The sequence below is a fragment of the Chrysochloris asiatica genome, unplaced genomic scaffold (assembly GCF_000296735.1).
Source record: "Chrysochloris asiatica unplaced genomic scaffold, ChrAsi1.0 scaffold00064, whole genome shotgun sequence".
Classification (NCBI taxonomy): Eukaryota; Metazoa; Chordata; class Mammalia; order Afrosoricida; family Chrysochloridae; genus Chrysochloris; species Chrysochloris asiatica.
In genome coordinates, this window is record NW_006408582.1 from 5,602,238 (window position 1) to 5,621,556 (window position 19,319).

Genomic DNA, 19,319 nt, shown 5'->3' on the forward strand with positions numbered 1-19,319 from the left:
TCACTTACAGCATTGTACCTCATGACTGATCTGGATATGTTCTTTTTGACAATGAAAGCAACACCATTCCTCTTCAATTTGTCATTCTAGGCATAGTAAACAATGTGGTTGTTAGATTCAAAATGGCCAATACCAGTCCATTTCAGCTCACTAATGCCTAAGATATCGATGTTTATGAGTTCCATTTCATTTTTATAACTTCCAATTTTTCCAGATTCATACTTCATACATTCCATGTTCCGATTTTCAATTGATTTTTACACCTGTTTCTCTTCATTTTGAGTTGTGCCCAATCAGCAAATGAAGGTCCCACGGGCTGTACTCCCACAGACTTTATTCCATTCGCATCATCACAGTCAACTCTACTTTAAGGAGGCGGCTCTTCCCCAGTCGCATTTTGAGTGCCTTCCAACCTGAGCGGCTCATTTTCCAGCACTATATCTGATAGTATTTCTCTGCTATTCATAAGGTTTTCAGTGACTAAATGTTCGGAAATAGTTCATCACTCCTTCTTCCTAGTCTGTCTTCGTCTGTAAGTTCATCTGAAACCTGTCCACCATGGGTGACCCTGCCGGTATTTAAAATACCGGTGGCATAGCTTTCAGAATCACAGCAACTCACAAGCCACCACAGTATGACAGACGGGCACTAGGACAAGGGAAATGCTTCAGAAAGGTAGGGCCGATGCAGAAAACAGCCCAGAGCAGGGCACTAAAGGCAAGCCTATGCAGGGGCACCTGTGAGGGAGACATAAACAGCCCTCCGCCTTTACCACAGGCAAGTTGAGCTTCAAAGCTTATGTTAGCATCTGTGAAAAGCAAAACGCCATCCCCTCCCTCATCCACATTCATACTGAGTTTCAAAGATCAAGCATCCAAAACACTGGAATCAACACTGAGAAAGAAAATCCAAAGATAAGAGTTGCCTTTCATGGTTCTCAGGAGAAGATACCAAGTCCATCACTGTTGGATTGGTTCTGACTTGCAGCTTACCCTATAAGTGTTCCCAAGGCTGTGAATCTTTGCAGATGCTGTGGCATCCCTGTCCTATAGGGCAGCTGGTGGATAAGAGTCCCAGCCTTTTCGTTGGCAGCTGGTAGCCTGGTCCCCACAAGCAGCCAGGGCATCCAATCAGAAAAATTTCTGACCAAAACATTTTTTTAAAAAAAGACAACAAAATGACCAAAAACCAACAAAATGTAGTGAAACACACATATCACAAGAGAAGATGGGCCAGTCAAATGCAAAACATGAAGGGTAAATTTCTTCTATGGAAGCCAGAATATTGTCAAGAACTGATATTTTCATATTATGGAACTCAATTATGTTTAAAGAAAGCAAAAAACACATCACAAACTAACAGAGATCAGGAAACAAATGGAGGAACAAAGTTAAGAGAGTCAACACTGAAAGATGGAAGAAAAAAAATCTTGGACTTCTAACCACAAAGTTAGCAACTCAATCACACCAGCATCACTGTGGAAGAAGGTTGAGGCTGCCTGCCTGCTTCCATAAAGATTACAGCCTCGGAAACCCTGCGGAGCAGTTCTAATCTGTTTTACAGGGTCACTAGGAGTCAGAACTGACTTGATAGCAGTGGGTTTGGTTGGTTGGTTGTTTTTTTCCAGATCTTCTTACTGGTGTTATGTTGGACTTTCTACTTATGTCCTCTATATCTCTTAACCACCCTTTCTTATTTTTATCTCTCCATTTCTGTGATACCTTTTCAAAATTTTTCACACCAGCTGACTCCGTGGGAGACAAAGGAGGATTACAGTCTTGGAAATCTATCAAAGGAGTTCTTTTTTGGTCTATAGGGTTTCTGTAAGACAAAATGGACTCACAGCAATGAGTTTAGATTTTTTTGCCTATGCCAGATCTTTTTTTCATCTCAATCACTGAAATTTTAACTTTAATCACTATGATTTTCATTTCTAGTAGTTTTACTTTGTTGTTGTTGTTGTTGTTAGGGTGCCATCGAGTCAGTACCAATTCATAGCAACCCTATGCACAATAGAGCAAAACACTGCCCGATCCTGGGCCAACCTCACAATTGCTGCCACACTCGAGCCCATTGATGCTGCCACTTTGCCAATCCATCTCACTGGGGATCTTAGTATTTTTATTTAGGTCTTTCAAATTTGCTTGCCCTTTTCAGTGATTTGTTGCTTGTTTGTTTTTAATTCCCTAAGGCCTTCAATGAAGCTTGGCATTTTCCTTCAGTGCCATTGGTTCTTGATCATATACTGCCTTTCAAAATGAACATCGTCCATTTCTTTTGGCTCAGTGGCTATGTCTACCTTCCATCTTCTTTTGATGCTTTCTGCATCTTTCGATATTTTGCCCATTCTTTTTAAGTGTTGTTGCATCAACTCTGATTCATAGGGTTTTCCAAGGAGCAGCTGGTGGGTTTGAACTACTAACCTCATAGTTAGCAGTCTAGTGATTATCCTACAGTGCCACACCATAACTATTTTGCCCTTCAATATTGCAGGTCAACAACCTGAATTTCTTCTTCAGTTCTTTCAGGTAGAGAAACGCTGAGTTTGTTCACAATTATGAGGTTAGCCCAGGACCCAGCAGTGTTTCATTCTGTTGTACAAAAGGTCACTATGAGTCAGTACTAACTCAACAACAACAAATTTGATGGGTGGCACTGCAATTGTCTTGGCAGTGCCAGAACAAATGATTTTGCAGGTCTTATATGGCCCAAGGGCCAAATGTCCCCAACCCCTTGGCTACATGATAGATGCATGTTAACTCTGTTGGTGGGCAGGGCAACATACAAGAAAGGAGAAGGTAACATATAAGAGGGAGGTTGGCAGAAGAATGAAGAAGACAGTGGAAGACACAGGGAGTATGCAGAGTTAACAGGAATAAAGGTAAACAATGTTATATATACAACCTTGGAATAAGAGTGTTCTGTGGGTAGATACACAGGCTGAACAGGTAGGAAAGGAAGAGTAGGAATATACCACAAATACATAAGAGTTTACAAAGGATATTTGTAAATGGTGTTTACCTTTGCTGCAAACACTACTACAAACATGGTGAAGCATATAATGGGCAAAATGATGAAAACTTCTTAGACCTAATCAAATATCTTAAGGCAATGAGTTTCTGGGTCTGAGGGCTCAGGACCACAGTCTCAGGGGACATCATGGTCAACTGGAATAGCATAGTCCACAGAGACAATGTTCTACGTCCTACTTTGTTAATAGTGTCTAGGATCTTTAAAGGTTATGAACAGCCATCTTTTGGTGCAACTATTGCTGTCAGTGTGTGAAAAAAAGAAGTGATTAGAATTGAAAATGCTTGGAATCAATTAGTCCAACAGAATAATGGAACACGTGAACATCAGTCTCATTATTCTAAGACCAGAAGAACTAGATGGTTTCCAGCTACAACTACCAAATGTTCTGAAAGGGATCACATTAGAAGGTAATGGGCAGAATGGGAGAAAAATCAAAATTATTTAATAATAATACTTTTAAATGACTGGGCTTACTAGTCGGAAAGAGACTGGAGGAACCTGAGACTACGGCCCTCAACCACACTTCAGGTCTGGAACAGAACTCTTCCTTGTGGCCTAATTTTCAGTCAATCAGTAGATGGGAAGGTATACAAGGGGGGACAACACTAGAAATGGTCAAGCATTCAAAATCAAAAGGGCAAAGCTGAGAAGGGATGGGAAGGTGGATGGAAAGTGATAATTGTTCCATGGAGGAGACTACAATCATTGAGATGAAACAAAGTGTATGATTTGCTGCCTGTAAACTTTCACACAAATCATAATAAAAATTAAAAAAAAAAAAAAAAGGATGAACAGATAAATATAAACAGAAGTTGAAACTTTTACTTAACCAATATCATTGATTATATTTTACATGGAGACTTTCCAGGTAACTCAATCTAAGAAGTATTAGTGTTATGCTAGTTACAATAAGGAAAACTCTTAACAAAAGTGAGAGGCTTTATCACAACAGAGAATTAAGATGTTTGCTTGTTCCTTTCTCTACTTCCTTTTCACTTAATGTATCTTCTCAATGCTTTCTATGTGAACTTTTACTCCTTTATCCTAAATAAAATCTATTCTAATGCTAGATCTTTCTTTTCCAGTCACAGATTATTAACATTATTCAAAGTAATAATATATTAACTCCCTATTCTTTACTTAGTCAATATTGTTAGGTTATTAACATCATTAAAATCATATGGAGCACTCAACACCATTCTAACTATCAATGAAGAGCAAAGTTTTAGAGTGAAATTTTGAAATATTTAAAGCTGGGCATTAAACCCATTTGAAATGGCATATGTTTTGCATAGCATCTAAATCTCTTACATATTGGGTTTGGACCCAATAGAAAACAGGTAGCAGTGCCCCCACTGAAAGATGGTGGCTAACTGCTGCTTTGAATGTCTATCACTCTCCACAGTCCTGCCAATAATCCAGTCTCCTGCATCAGGAAACTCTCAGGAATTTCCCAAGTTGTGGGACTCCCCACCATCTCTGAACTGGGCACCACTGAGCTGCCTATTTCCTCCTCATGTCTGACACACAAGAGATTTGGTTACTATGCAAAGCATACACTTTCCTCGTTTCCATCTGCCATGACTAAACTATTATGAAAGAGTTCAACGTCCTGACTTAAAGCAAAACACACACACATATATACAGTTTAGTGCCACTGAGTCAATTCCAATTCACAGGTTTCCAAGGAGTGGCTGGTGGGATTGCACAACCAACCTCATGGTTCAAACCCCAGTGCTTATCCTACGGCGTTGCTCTCTCTCTGTCTTCTTTCTCTCTCTCTCTCTCTCACACACACACACACACACGAGGGGGTTTCAAAAAGTTAATAGACAATTCCATAATCTTTTAATTCCATTTTTTTTTAAAACATTTTGAAGCCCATTCATATATACTATTAAAACATAAAACAGTACATACATCTGCCACTATTAAAATAAGGTGAATGATACAGACTAAGAAGAAAATAATAATCAAAATCTACAGGAATTAAGTCCAAATTTGAAGACATTCTTAAGTTACCCCAATCTTGAATTCTTCTTATATTTCAATTAAATTTGACAACATCCACAAAGAATATTTATTTTTAAAGTTTTCTCTTGGGAAGACTCATATATACCCTGTCCAACTATTTCTATCTCATTCTCAACCCTGAAAAAATGGTTTAGCTAATGGAACACTAGGACTAATAACATAAGGAAAACCCCACATTTTAATGAAGATGAAAAATTCATCATGTCTGTGAGTGCTTCAGGTGACTGATGTTACTACTAGGTACCTACGCACTCAGATACTTTAAATTTTCATGGAGTGAGGTCTTCTGCTCTACTAGGGAGACATAACTAGAAGAAGCATGTCTTAGCAGACGTTCAGTATCAAGTTACATAAAGAAAGATAAAAAAATTTAAAAATTACAATCATTTATTTCCTAACTAATTAGACCTTTGCCTTCCTTACCTTACGATTCACAAAGAAGTATGCCTTTTATTTTCTAAAACCAGCTCTACCACTGTACAAAAAAACTATATTTTTATATAAATCGTTATTACAATTATTTAAAGTAAAAAAGAAAAAACTTCATGCATTACTTTGCTAATTATTCTTTTGTGAGGTTTTAATAGAAGTCTCAGCAATAGACGAAACTACCATCCAGTCAGGAGTTAAGTTATAGGCCTGGAAAAGCTTTGAGTGGATATAAGTGGATATGTAAAGGCCCTAAATGCTACTGTCTTTCATTGTTCTTTGTTGCACAAAACCAGTGCCTTATGACTGATTACCATTCTAATGGTTACCCACACTAGAACTTATCTTCAAAAATATAAAAACAGAACATCCAGCCAATGACTTTTACTCCTGGCATTAATAACATCTATAAGGGAAAACTTACCATTTTTAACAAAAAAGAGAACAAAACCATAATCATTTGTTGTTTCTTCTAAGGACAACAGGCGTCAATTCACGACAATTACTGACAGAACACATTTACAAATAGTATTATTTTGAGTTAACAAACAAGCAGTATAGTTTTAACTATTTCAAACCCATTCTAAGACCTAATGCCAGCTTCTGCAAGGGCTGGTGCCATCCTAACTTTACCAGAGTTTTAGCTTCATGCCTACACCAACAGTGCCAGAAAGGGTGATGGAGCGGGCCTTTCTGTGTATGGTGAAACTGTTGTATTCTAACCCAAACCTATTCAGAAACTTAAAGGTAAAAACTGAACTTAAGTTTCTAGAATTCTGAGGGAATTTTTGTTTTTGAGCAAGTCTCTTTGTAAAACCTACTGCCACTGAGGCAATTCCAGCTTCCTCTTGTTGCTGTTGTTAAGTGCATCAAGTCAGTTCTGAGTCAAAGCAACCCTCCCTGTATAGAGTTTCCAAAGATTAGCTGGTGGGTTTGCACTGTGATCCTTGTAGTTTGCAGTCTAGTGCTGATCCGACAATGCCACACAAGGAGTCTAGTTCCAACTTAGAACAACCCGATAGGACAAAAGAGAACTGCTCCACAGGGTTTCCAACACTGTGAATCTTTCTGGGGACACACAGCCTCATCTTTCTCCCACTGAATGACTGGTAGGTTTAAACTGCAGCACTTGTATTTAGCAGCCCAATACTTAACCCACTGTGCCACCACTAGAACACCTTGTATAATACTTACTTATATACCCTTACGAAATAAGTGTAGTCTGATTTGTTACTTAAAGGAAATGCTAAATTCCAGTTAGAATACAGAAAATAAAGATGTAACGTTTTCCCATTCAAGTTACAAACCTGCCAATAACCATTCATTGAAACTTTTGGGAAGAAACTATTCACTGAACTCTAATAACTATCCTATTAGGTGGGTGGCATCATTTTATGGATGAGAACTCTGAGGTACAGTGTAACTGCAAAGAAATGAATTAAGTATGTTTGCATCCACACTCCTATCACTAATAGGACCCTCACCTTGATGGGGGGTTTCCGAGTGATGTGGGAAACAAGGAAGTTCATGGCAATATCCTCACAGTTGATGTATTCATCCACCATATCTCGGATGGCCTGGGGCATCACGTAAGAATATAGGTAGGCATAATACTGTCAGAGGAAGAAAAAGAATCAATCAACATTCATGGAAGCAGCAGTGAAGAAATCAAATGATGGATTGCAGTAGGCAAATCTGCTGAAAAAGACTTCTTTAAAGTGTTAAAGAGTAAAGATTCAGTTTGAACACTAAGTTGCGCCCAACCCTTCAAGTGCATGTCAAAGATGACTGCAGAAGAATCGCTATATTTGATTTGTGTTATGGAGAAGAATACTGAAAGTACCATGGACTGCCAGAAGGTACAAATCTGTGTTAGAAGAAGTACATCCTTAGTATCCTGGATGGTGAGACTTCATCTCTCATACATGTATTAACATATTAATGAGCATATGAGCAGACATGTTATCATGATGGACCAGACCATGGAGAAGGACATCATACTTGATAAAGTAGAGGTTCCACAAAAAAGGGGAAGATCGCCAACAAGATGGACTGATACAATGGTAGCAGTAATGGGATCAAGCGTAGCAACAATTATAAGGATGGCACAGGACCCATCAGTGTTTCATTCTGTTTAGCTTAAAGTCACTATGAGTTGGAACCAACTCAATAGCACTTAACTACAACAACATTACCTTAAATAGAATCAATAGAGTGAGATCATGACCATCAAATCTTTTGCACCACAAACAGAACTAAAGGTAATCTTTTTTTTTTTTTTTTTAACTGTTTTATTGTGAATTATGTGATTGTTTACATGGGAGAACATTAGCTTTACATTCATCCTATCCTACATCAATTCATTACCATGGTTACAATCCCCTCCATGCATCACCAACCAACTAAAGGGTACACCCCGCAAGCCTGCCCCTTGGTCGTCCGCACACAACCCCTCTCCCTCTCTGGGTCTAGAGTTCCCAGCCCTCCTCTCCAAGTCATCATCTCTGCCTACATCTCAGGCATCACTGTTTCTCTGGGTAGGGTCCTGCATGCCGCACTTCTCCCTTTTTTTTATGTTTTATTGTGAATTATGTGATAGTTTATATGAGAGAACACTAGTTTTTACATTCATTCGATCATGTATTGTTTCATTGCCATGGTTACAATCCCCTCCATGCATCATCAACCAACCAAAGGGTACACCCTACAACCCTGCCCCCTGGTCATCAGCACACAGCCCCTTCACCCTCTATGGGTCTACAGTCCCCAGCTTCTCCATCTCTCCACGACATTGTCTCTGCCTCCATCTCTGGCGTCACTGCTTCTCTGGGCAGGGTCCCGCACTCCGCTCTTCTCCCTTGAAGGTCCCAGGGACCTACACTCCTAGACTGCAAAGTCCTTGGCTGGCAGGAGCCCCCTGCCCCTGAGTTTTCTTCTCTGTGGGTCTAGCTAATGCTTTACTTTTTTCCTTTCCCCCCCTTTCTTTGTTTCCCTTACCTTGTTTTAATTTATCTTTTCTCTCTCTGCTTACTCTTTTCTTCTGTTTCTGTTCTCTGCACTAATTCTTATTTCTCTTTTTATTACTCTCATGCCTACTTCTACTTTCTTCTTCCCTCTCCCTAGTTTTGTTTAGTGTTTGTTCTTTCCGTTTTTTTTCTCTTCTGCAGTTTTATTTTCCTTTTTTCTTTTTAGTTATTATTTTCTTTTTATTGATGCCACCTATTTTTTTCTTAACTGCATTCTTTTTCTCACTGTTGTTTTCTTCTGTGTGTGTTTAAATTCTTGTCCCACCACATGGGAGACAGAATCCTGCCTATACAATCCAGCCACAATCATACCCTTTGCAGCCCAACCAACTGGGCAAGAGCTGCTTCCAGCTCCTATAAACAGCAACTAATACCAGTCAAGCCAACCCTGAACTGAGTTGCATAAACGGTGAAAGGAGAACTGTGCTCAACTTTCCACTCTCTAATACCCACGGAGTCCTGGTGTGGTGCTACAGATTAACGTGCCAGACTGCAAAGCTGTTTGAACTGCAAGGTTGGTGGTTCAAGTTCACCAGCTGTTCCTGGGACACCCAATACAGGGTTGCTATAGGTCAGAACTAACTCGACAGTAATTAACAACAACAACAAGGCCCACAGGGAGTGTTGGTGTGATGCTATGGCTTAATGTGCTGGACTGCAAGGTCAGTTTGAACTGCAAAGTTGACAGTTCAAGCTCACCAGCCACTACTCAGAAAGATTCTACAGGGTCACTATGAGTCGCAACCAACTCAATGGCACTTAACAACAACAACAACAATAATCATACCCACTAGGAGATTGGTGAGTGCCTAAAAACACACCATCATACAATTATCAATTAAATACACATACAACAATACCATAATGTCTTGAAGACAACAAATAATTAGTTTCAGTTCACAAGAAGGAACAAGACAGAGTAGTTCAAGCAATTGACCAAGATGCAGAGCCAGAAAACGTTTCTGAGGAAGAAAAGGCATTGGAACTACCTGATAAACAAGTTAAAAGAATGATATTTAGGTATCTTCAATAGATTGAGAGAAAGATCAAGAAAACTAAGATGAACAAAAGGTGAACAAAGAAAAAACTTAAAAGAATTTAGAAAAACACTTTTTTTAAGAACTAACAAATTACATGAAAAATTGGAAAAATACAAAATCTGTAAATAGAAATCCAGAATATTAAAACTAAAGATTTCAAAAATGGATAATACATTGAAAGGGCAAAGGAGCAGATTTGAGTCAACTGAAGGCTGAATTAGTGAGCTTGAAAATAAATCCCTCAATACTAGTCTGTTAGAAGAACAATCAGAAAAGTGGGGGAAGGGGGGGGAGAGAAAAAACAAGATTTATGTGGGACACTATCAAAATGAGTAACTTTCAGATTATCAGAATTTCAGAACTTGAGACTATAATATATATACATATATATATCAGAGAAAATTGTTGAGTTGTTGGAAGTAAACTTTCGTAACATCAGAGACAAGAAGATAACCATTCAAGAAGTTGAACGAATTCCATGTAAACTATCACATAATTCACAATAAAACACTTTAAAAAAAAAAGTTGAACGAATGAAAACCAGAACAGACCCCAAAAGAAAATCACCAAGACATACCATAATCAAACTTTCCAAAAGCAAAGACAAGGAAAGAATACTGAGAGAAGCTCAAGAAATTGTAAAAAGTTACTTACAAAAAAAGGAGAACCAAAAGCTTAGGCTCTGATTTCTCACCTGAAGGCATGCAAGCCAAGAAGGAAATTGATGACATATATAAAACTCTGAGAGAAAAATATTGCCAAGAATCCTACACCCAACAAAAATTTCCCACAAATATTATAGCAAAATTAGGACATTTCCATATAAACAAAAACAAGAGAAATTTGCAATAACCAGACCAAATTCATTAAAAAAAAAAAAAAAAACTAAAGAAAGTTCTTTGGATAGAGAACCAAAAGCAGACAACAACTTGAAATTAGCATATATTAACACCATCACCCAGAAGTCAATGCAGATTTTAAAATATCCAAAATAAAACCTATAAGATTGAAAGTGGGGAACATGAGATATCAATTTATACTGATGACAACTACAAAACAAAGAGGGAATAGTGTTGACACAGAACTTCCAAATGGTGAGAAAGTCAAGCAGATTTCAGTATAAAACAGCCTGCTTTAAATGGGGGAAGAAACTAATAAATTACAGAGTAATTTCAAAGAAGATAAAGCACTGAATCAAAACAAAAAAGAAGAAAATCATACAGGTTTAGTAAACATTAAAAAAAAAAAAAAAAGGAAAAAAATGACAAAAAAGCTCACAAACAAAATAAACACAACAAAGAAAATTCTGTGGAACAAAAAAAATCCAACAGCACGACAAAAAAACCCACAGCAAAATGACAGCAACCAATTAATACTATCAATAATTACATGGAATGTAAATGCATTAAAATCACCAGTCAAGAGAGAAAGAGTAGTAGAATGAATAAGAAAATAGGATCATTGAATATATTGTAAATAAGAAACACACCTTACACATGAAGACAAAAGAAGACTAAAATTTTAAAAATAGATCGCGTTAACATCAATCAAAAACGAACATGAAGAAGCAAATACTGTTCAATGATGATGCATGGAGGAGACTGTAATCATTGCAATGAAATGAAGTATGATAGGATGAGTGTGAAACTGATGTTCTCCCAAGTAAACTATCACTCAATCACAATAAAAACTTAAAAAAAAAAAAAAAGAGTAGAAATGGCAATATTAACTTCTAATAAAACAGACTTTAAGGGAAGACTCAGCATAACAGACAAAGATGGAAATTATAATATGGTTAAAGTGCCAACTGAAAAAGAGGACACTGCCATAATAAATATCTATGTTCCCAATAAAAGAGTCACAAAATACATAAATCAAACAGAATGAAGAAATAGACAAGTCTACAATAGGAGCAAGAGATTTTAACACACCACTTTTGCTGAAGGACAGAATTAGAAAGAAACTCAACAAAGACAGAAGAAGTAAGCACTATCAACCAACTTGATATTGTACACATACACAGACCACTCTACCCAACAACTCCACAATATGCATTCTTTCCCAGTACACATGGAACATTCTCCAGAATAGACCATATGTTAGGCCACAAAGCAAGTCTTCATGCATTTTAAAACATAAAAACACTATAAAGAATCTTCTCAGATCACAACACTGTAAAATTAGAAATCAACAATAGGAAGATCAAGGGAAAAAAAAATCAAATATATAGAATTGAATAAAACTCTGCTTAAAAACAACTAGGTAATAGACGAAATAAAAAATGAAGTTTTAAAGAGTCAAACTAGAATCAACACAATATATCAAAACATTTGGGGTAGATGCACAAGAATGCTCAAACTTGCAGATAGTGCCCATTTGACCTACCTTTGATGACTTGATGACTAGAGGAAGATAAATAAATTTGATAAAGGAAATAAGTGTAAACTGCTACAATTTGATAAACTTGACCTATACTTATGGATGTAGTAGTTCAAAATACCAACTGAGAGGGAAAGAGTCTTCATATAAAGGATCAAGCCTATCCCCTCAGTATACAGGGTTGTCTGGGATGGAAAACTTAAGACACTGGCTACTTAAAATGGGGGATGGGGGGCCTAAAAAGGCATGAAGTGGCTGACTTATAAGTTTTCAAGAGGAAGCTTAGTTTCACAACAAGTTGGCGGGGGAGTAGAACCCCCACTGAATAGTTTTCATCTTGTCTAGACGGGACTGGTGAAAGGAGATGGGGATAGAATTCTTTTGATTCAACAGTGAGTAATTGTTATCGTGACTAATCGCGATTGTCACAGCTGTAAAGGTAGAAGTTTTGTAACATAAAGGGGGGAGTAGTTAATCTTACAGTCCAGGAATAGAGGACCCTAGGCCCATCAAGGGAGAAGAGCACAAGCGAATGTGGGAACTTATCCAGAGAAGCAGCAACACCAGAGATGGAGGTACAGATGATGACATGGAGAGACACAGCAACTAAGGACTCTAGACTCATGGAAAGAGAAAGGCTGTGTGCTGGTGGTCAAGAGGCAGGCTTGCAGAATGTGCCCTTGGGTTGTTTAAATGATTATATATTCCTGAGTGCTTTTGTATACATGCAAAAAAAAAAAAAAAAAACTTAGAGGGAATAGACACAAATACTGAAATACTGTTAAATGATACATGGAGGGGACTGTAATCATTGCAATGAAACAAAATATGATAATTGTAAAACCAATGTTCTTTCATGTGAACTATCACTCAATAAAAGCTTTAAAAAAGTATCACTCAATAAAAGCTTTAAAAAATTAGGGGGCACAGCAAACACAGTACTCAAGGGGCAATTTATAGCAATAAACATACACATCCAAAAAGAAGTACCAAAATTAACACCTTAGCCCTAACTAACATCTTCAACATGAAAAACAGCAGCAAAGTAAGCCTATAACTACCAGGAAGAAATAATAAAGATGAGAGTAGAAATACGTGAAATACAAAACAGAAAAAATATATATAAAGAATCAGCAAGACAAGAAGTTGATTCTTTAAAAAAGATTAATAAAATTAAGAAACCACTGCAAAGCTAACAAAAGAAAAATAGAAAATGCAAATAACACAAGTAAGAAATGAATGGGGTAACATCACAGCAGAACCAATGCAAGTAAAAAGGATAATATACTGTCGGGGACCTGCCTCGACATTGGGGTTCAGTTCACGAGGGGAGGATACCTGACGGCGACTCAAGAATACACAGAAAGAGACAAAGGAGACAAAGAGAGAGACAAAGAGGCACCCCAAAGCCAGGGTGGATACATCACTGATAGGCAGGCTTGGGACTACAGGCATCGTGGCCTCTGCAGGCAGCAACTCACTGCCCTGCAATCTTTAGTGCATGCCTTCCAACCTGTAATGCCAACCAGCAATGCACTGATCTTTACTCTATGCCTGCCAACCAGTAATGCTCTGATCTTTACTCCATGCCTGCCAACCAGTAATGCTAACCAGCAATCCACACCTGGGGAAGCCCGGGCCTCTGCTTTATTCAGGGGAGGAGTTTCACACCAAGCTGGGAGGGACTTAGGCAAGGTACAGCTAACATCAGTACTTTTCCAGACATTCAGATAACTTTACATAGTACTTCCCTGGTTCGAATCCCAGGCCAGCAACTTGGATTCTCAGGCCCAATTAACATATCTATAGCCCCTGAGCATAGTTGAGGGAAGGTGAGAGATAAAGACAAAAGCTTGGGCGGAGTCCTGCTGCTTTGGCTTCCTGAGCCAGGTCTGCAGGAGGACTCCAGACGCCCAGGTGAATGGGCTGCACCTGGAAAAGGATTAGGGAGGATGGGTTCTTTGTCTATGGAACAAAGAGCTGTGAAGTAGCTAAGACATTTTTAGTTAATCCTTTGGAGAAATGCTTAACCTTGCAACCTTCAGTCTCGGCTTTAGGAAAATACCCCATTTATCTGTGGATTGCCAAAGGCTCCAGTGTATTAATTTAATATATATACCTGAATATTAATATGAAAGCAATTTGCCATTAACTGCCAGTGGCCTCATTTGTTACACTCGGCCCTAGCGGGCCTCGAACCTCTGATTAGTCTTACACGGTCTGCAACAATATACTACTACAACAAATCTGAATATCCAAAAGAAATGGACAAATTTCTAAAAACAGGCTAAGTATCTAAATTAACATAGGCTGAAGTAGAAAACATAAAACAAATCTGCAACAAAAGAAACTGATCAGATCATTTTTTTAAAACTCCCCACAACAAAAAAAATCCAGGTCTAGACAGCTTTTCTGGTGAGTTCCTACCATTCAGAGAAGAGCTAACACCAATTCTATTAAATAATTCCACAATATAGAAAAGAATGAAAAACTCCCAAATTCACTTTGTGAAGTGAACTTAATCCTGACAAAGATATCACTAAAAATCAGGCAAAGAAATCACTAAAAAAGAAATGTATACACCAATATTCTTCATGTTACATAGATGCAAAAGTTCTCAACAAAATCCTAGGACAAAATTCAAAAGGGTGGGAAAATAAGAATGGAAACAACCGCAGGGAGAAAAAGGGATAAGTAAAGTTACAATGTGGGGACTGCAATCAAGATGAAACGAATTATATGATTTAGTGATGATCTGTTCTGTAAATCTTCATTCAATTCACAATAAAAAGTTTTAAAAACATAAGTTTAATTTAAAATCAAACCTTTGACTTGCCAAATTACATGGAATTGAATCAAGATTTTCCAAAAGCAATCGTCAATCATGTTACTTTCACAAGACTTAGATGTTTAGTGAGAATATTACTTTGAAAACAATTTCATCTTTAGCTCAACCTTGAAATAAGTACAGTTGTAGACATATATAAGTAAATATACATATTTGTATAGATACATATACACACAAATATGTTGCTGCTGTTGTTAAATGCTGTCGAGTCGATTCCAACTCACAGTGACCCTGTATAGGGTTGTGAGGAGCAGCTGGTAAATTTCAACCACTGACCTGCAGTTCAAACTGACCTTGCAGTCCAGTGCATTATCCAGTGCACAATATGTAGGAGTCCTGGTGTGGTGTTGTAGGGTTAGCACTGGTCTGCTAACCACAAGGTCAGTTGTTCAAACCCACCAGTCGTACCTTGGAAACCCTACACAGGGTCACTATGAGTTGGAACCAACTTAATGGCACTTAACAACGTAAGTATATGCATACACATGTACACATAGAAATTTTATATTGATAGGCACCTGACTATTCTAAATAGTGATCACCAACTTAATTGTTTTCATGGGCTAAGGAGGTAATACAAATAAGTGACTTTTAAAGAAATGGGTGTTAAGAAAAATAAGGCATGGTGGAACAATTAGAGCATCTAATGGGAGTTGTGACTCGTCAGCTCTAGTTAGCTAGCATCAGGCAGGAATAATTCCCTGTGTGACTTTATCTTTACTCTATTTTTATTTTTGTTTTCCAGGTCCAGATCTTTTAGTAAAATCTTCAGATATTTTTTAAGTTGACAATGTATGGGGCAATACTGTGAAGACATGAAGCTTAAGGGCTATTCAATTTTCCAATAGAAAAAAACCTAAGGTTCTGTAATTATTTATCACTTAAAAGTAAAGAAATCTGACTATTATACTTTTGAAGAGTGATTTGAGAAGGCAGATTTTAGAAGACAGGCAAACACACAAGGTCTAAGTGAAGAAGTAATAATCTAGAAGTGTCACTGGTAAGCAATGAAAATGGTTCTGTACACCTTCCCTATTCCAGAGCACAAATCTGAGGAAATGAATAGTCTTAAGAGTCCCCAGGAATAGGTTAAAAGGAAAATATTGTCCTAAGAGAAAATCGAGGAGATATTCTATGAAGTGGATGGTGTAGGCAATTTTGCTATCTCAGAACAGAGATTCTCAGAATAGTCAGTGCAAAAATGGAAAGACATGGGAAGGAAGTTACAGAACACTGTACAATAGAAATACAACGAAAGGCACACAGGTCATGTTAAATTTTCTAATAGTGTCATTTAAAAAAACAACAACAACACAGTGGAATTCTAAAAAAAATTATTTAACCCAACATATGTAGACTACTGGAGTCCTGTTGTGGCACTGTGGGTAAATGGGTTAACGTGCTGGACTGCAAGGTCAGCAGTTTAAGCTCACCAGACATTCCTTGGAAACCCTATACAGGGTTGCTCTGAGCCAGATGGCACACTTCAAACAACAACATGTACAATACTAACATTTTACATTCAATCAATATGATAAAAGTTTTAATGAGGCATTTATATTCTTTCATACTAAGTTTTCAAACTCTGGTGAGTACTTTACGCTTACAGAACACCTCAATTTTCATAGTCATATTTCAAGTGCCCAATAGCCATATGTGGTTAGTGGCCATGGTTTAGAAGAGCACATGGTTCAGAAGTAACAAGTACAGCAGTACAGGTAACAACAGTACAAGAGGAGTAAGGACAGGAAGTGGTTACATTTTGACTCTTCAATGAAAATCAGGTGAAAATAATAAGCTCTAAGGAGTCAAATAGAATGTGCAGAGCCACAGTAGACAGAAGCTCATGATGACCCTTGGGATACAGGTGACTTAAGGGTGTGAGGTTCCACCTGGGGTAGCAGATGTTGAAAGTGTAAGTTATTTTACAGGTCTTTTAGGCTTAATGCCCTTCATTTTTACAGATGGAGTGGCAATACCCAAAAAGATACGGCAATGTTCCAAATTGCCTATATGCAGTTGTTTAGGCAGCCCTTGCATCCTGACTTTGTATTCCAGACTTACTCTAAGCATCTTGTTTACTGTCTCTCAAGAGAATGGACAGTGACCACATTTGTCACTGATAAGGGGAAGTAAGGGAAAAACAGCAATGAAGCTGTGAGCTAAGTCTGACCATATTCAATAGACTCCTACAGACCCAGGTGGAGACGTGGTTGGCCAGCAGTGAGGCAAGACCTGGAGGCTCTTGGTCCCAGAGTCAGTGACATAGCCATAGAGGACTAGAGTGGAGAGTGAAGCGTCCAGCTGATAAGAGAGGGCATATGCACAAGAACACCCACACTTGCAGATAATACCCACTTGACCTGGCTTCAATGACTGGATGATCAAAGCTCAACTAAAAGAAGAGGGAAAAAAAAAGAGTAATCTGATACAATTTGATGAACTTGACCTACCCCTATGGATGCAGTAGCTCAAAAGAGGGAACAAATCTTTACAGCAAGGATCATTCCCACCCCCGCCATACACAGAGTAGACAGGGATGGGCAACTTGGACACTGGCTACACAAAATGGGGGGTACAAAGGCAAGAAGTGACTGGATTACAAGCTTTCAAGAGGGAACCTATGTCCAGAGGGCACAGAGGAAGGTAGAATCTCCACTGAATAGTATCCAATCTGTCTAGGCAGGGCTGATAAAAGGAGAAGTGGATGGGTCTCTTGTGATACCACAGTGAATAACTGTTATCAGGACTGATTGTGAGGTTTGGAAATGTAAAGGTAGACGTTTTATAGCAAAAGGAGGGGAGTGATTAAATTTTCAGTCTAGGAGCAGAGGTTCCTGGGACCGCCAAAGGAGAAGAGTGGAGAACGGGACCCTATCCAGTGAAGCAATGACTCCAGAGATGGAGATGGAGACAAAGACGATGACATGGAGAGATGGAGCGACTGGGGACTTTAGACCCAGAGAGGGAGAGGGGCTGTGTGCTGACGGCCGGGGGCAGGCTTGCAGTGTATACCCTTTGGTTGGTTGATGATGCAAGGAGGGGATTGTAACCATGGCAATGTAACGATATACGATAGGATGAATGTAAAGCTAATGTTTTCCCATGTAAACTATCACATAATTCATAATAAAACATTTTTTAAAAAAGAGAGAGAGAAATGATATATATATTATGAAATATTACATGAAATATTATGAGAGTTTGCTTTAGGCAGAATTAGATGACAACTGAGAGGCTGGAGTAATACCAAGGTAATGTCAAGTCTGTTCTTACCTTGTGAAAGAAGGCAGCACCTGTCAGCACCATGGACAGCTCACAGGAGTAGTTGGAGTTGTAGAGCCAGGACTGATGAGGAATGTCCCACGCATGATAACGGCCTGGGAAACCCACAATGCGGTCCCGTGCTTCCCTCCACACCCTCAAAAGACACAAATATATACACATAATCTGAATACAAAGTGCCAAGATTACTAGAAACTTTATAGTTCATTGCCCCTACCTTGCAGGCTCTGGCCCTCAGACCTTTCTTTTTCCCCTTTTTTTAAACAAAATCAACCACAAAACAAAACAAAAATGCTATCATACTCATCTTCCTTAAAAAGTGCCTATTCTTTACTCCTCTACTTTTTTAAGGCAGCCAGCATCTCTTTAGCCTTTGCAAAAAAAAAAAAAAACAAAACATGCTGAGATAATGTGGGTTATGTTTCCAGAATCGGGTATGTTACAACCATCTGATACTCAAGCAGGATAAAATATATATACATTTCTATATATTTTTACCTTACTTAATCTCTTAAAATTGTTTAATGAGCATGCTGTATTAGTACAGTGGGGCATATCTATAACTCTATAGAACCTCACATGCTCAAACTTTTCTTTACTAAAAGGATACACAAACAAAAATGTTTTAAGACAATGGTCTAAAATAAACCACAAGAGACTACTGCAGGCAGTAACATGCCACTGGTCCAATTCTCTGCACCATGAAAAGTGAACTATGGGCCCAAACAACTGAAGACTTCATTAAATGCAAGAAATAAATTTTGAAAGTCAACATTTCCAGCAGAAACTTTTCTATCATCCCCAAGTTAGAGATAAGGTATATCTAAAATTAATACAACCAGTCCCTCGGTTTCAGTCTATAATCAGACCTAGAAAGTATTTATGCTCCACAGAACCCTCCAGCCCTGCAAACGCATCTCAGAAGCCCCATATGAAACAAAAGATCACTCTCTTCCCACTGCCCCACCTCCAAATGAGGATTTAACCTGCGTCACTTCAATTCCTAAAGAATTCTAAGATTTCGTTTCAAATAAAAGTTTCTCTCCTAATAAAGCAAGCAATTTCAACGAACAGATGAGAAACCACAACTTCTATCACAATATCACAGCCTCTGGATAGGCTTTCTGCCACCTCCTAACCAAGTCCTAATTAATCTCCTAAAACTGATTCCAAATTCCTTAACTAAAAATCTGTAGAATGTTTCAGAATGTGTTCTAAGAATGTAAAGCTAATATTCTCCCATGT

At 38.2% G+C, this 19,319-nt stretch overlaps 1 protein-coding gene across 1 annotated transcript in view; it reads right to left on the bottom strand.

Annotated features, from left to right (window-relative positions):
• The window catches only part of EXTL3 (exostosin-like glycosyltransferase 3), a 53,875-nt gene that overhangs the window by 4,532 nt on the left and 30,024 nt on the right, over positions 1–19,319 (bottom strand). Inside the window, exons 3-4 of the mRNA XM_006864342.1 lie at positions 18,066–18,210; positions 6,981–7,109 (exon numbers count right to left, since the gene is read on the bottom strand). Of these exons, the coding sequence (XP_006864404.1) occupies positions 6,981–7,109; positions 18,066–18,210 (274 nt within the window). The remainder of the gene's footprint in view (positions 1–6,980; positions 7,110–18,065; positions 18,211–19,319) is intronic.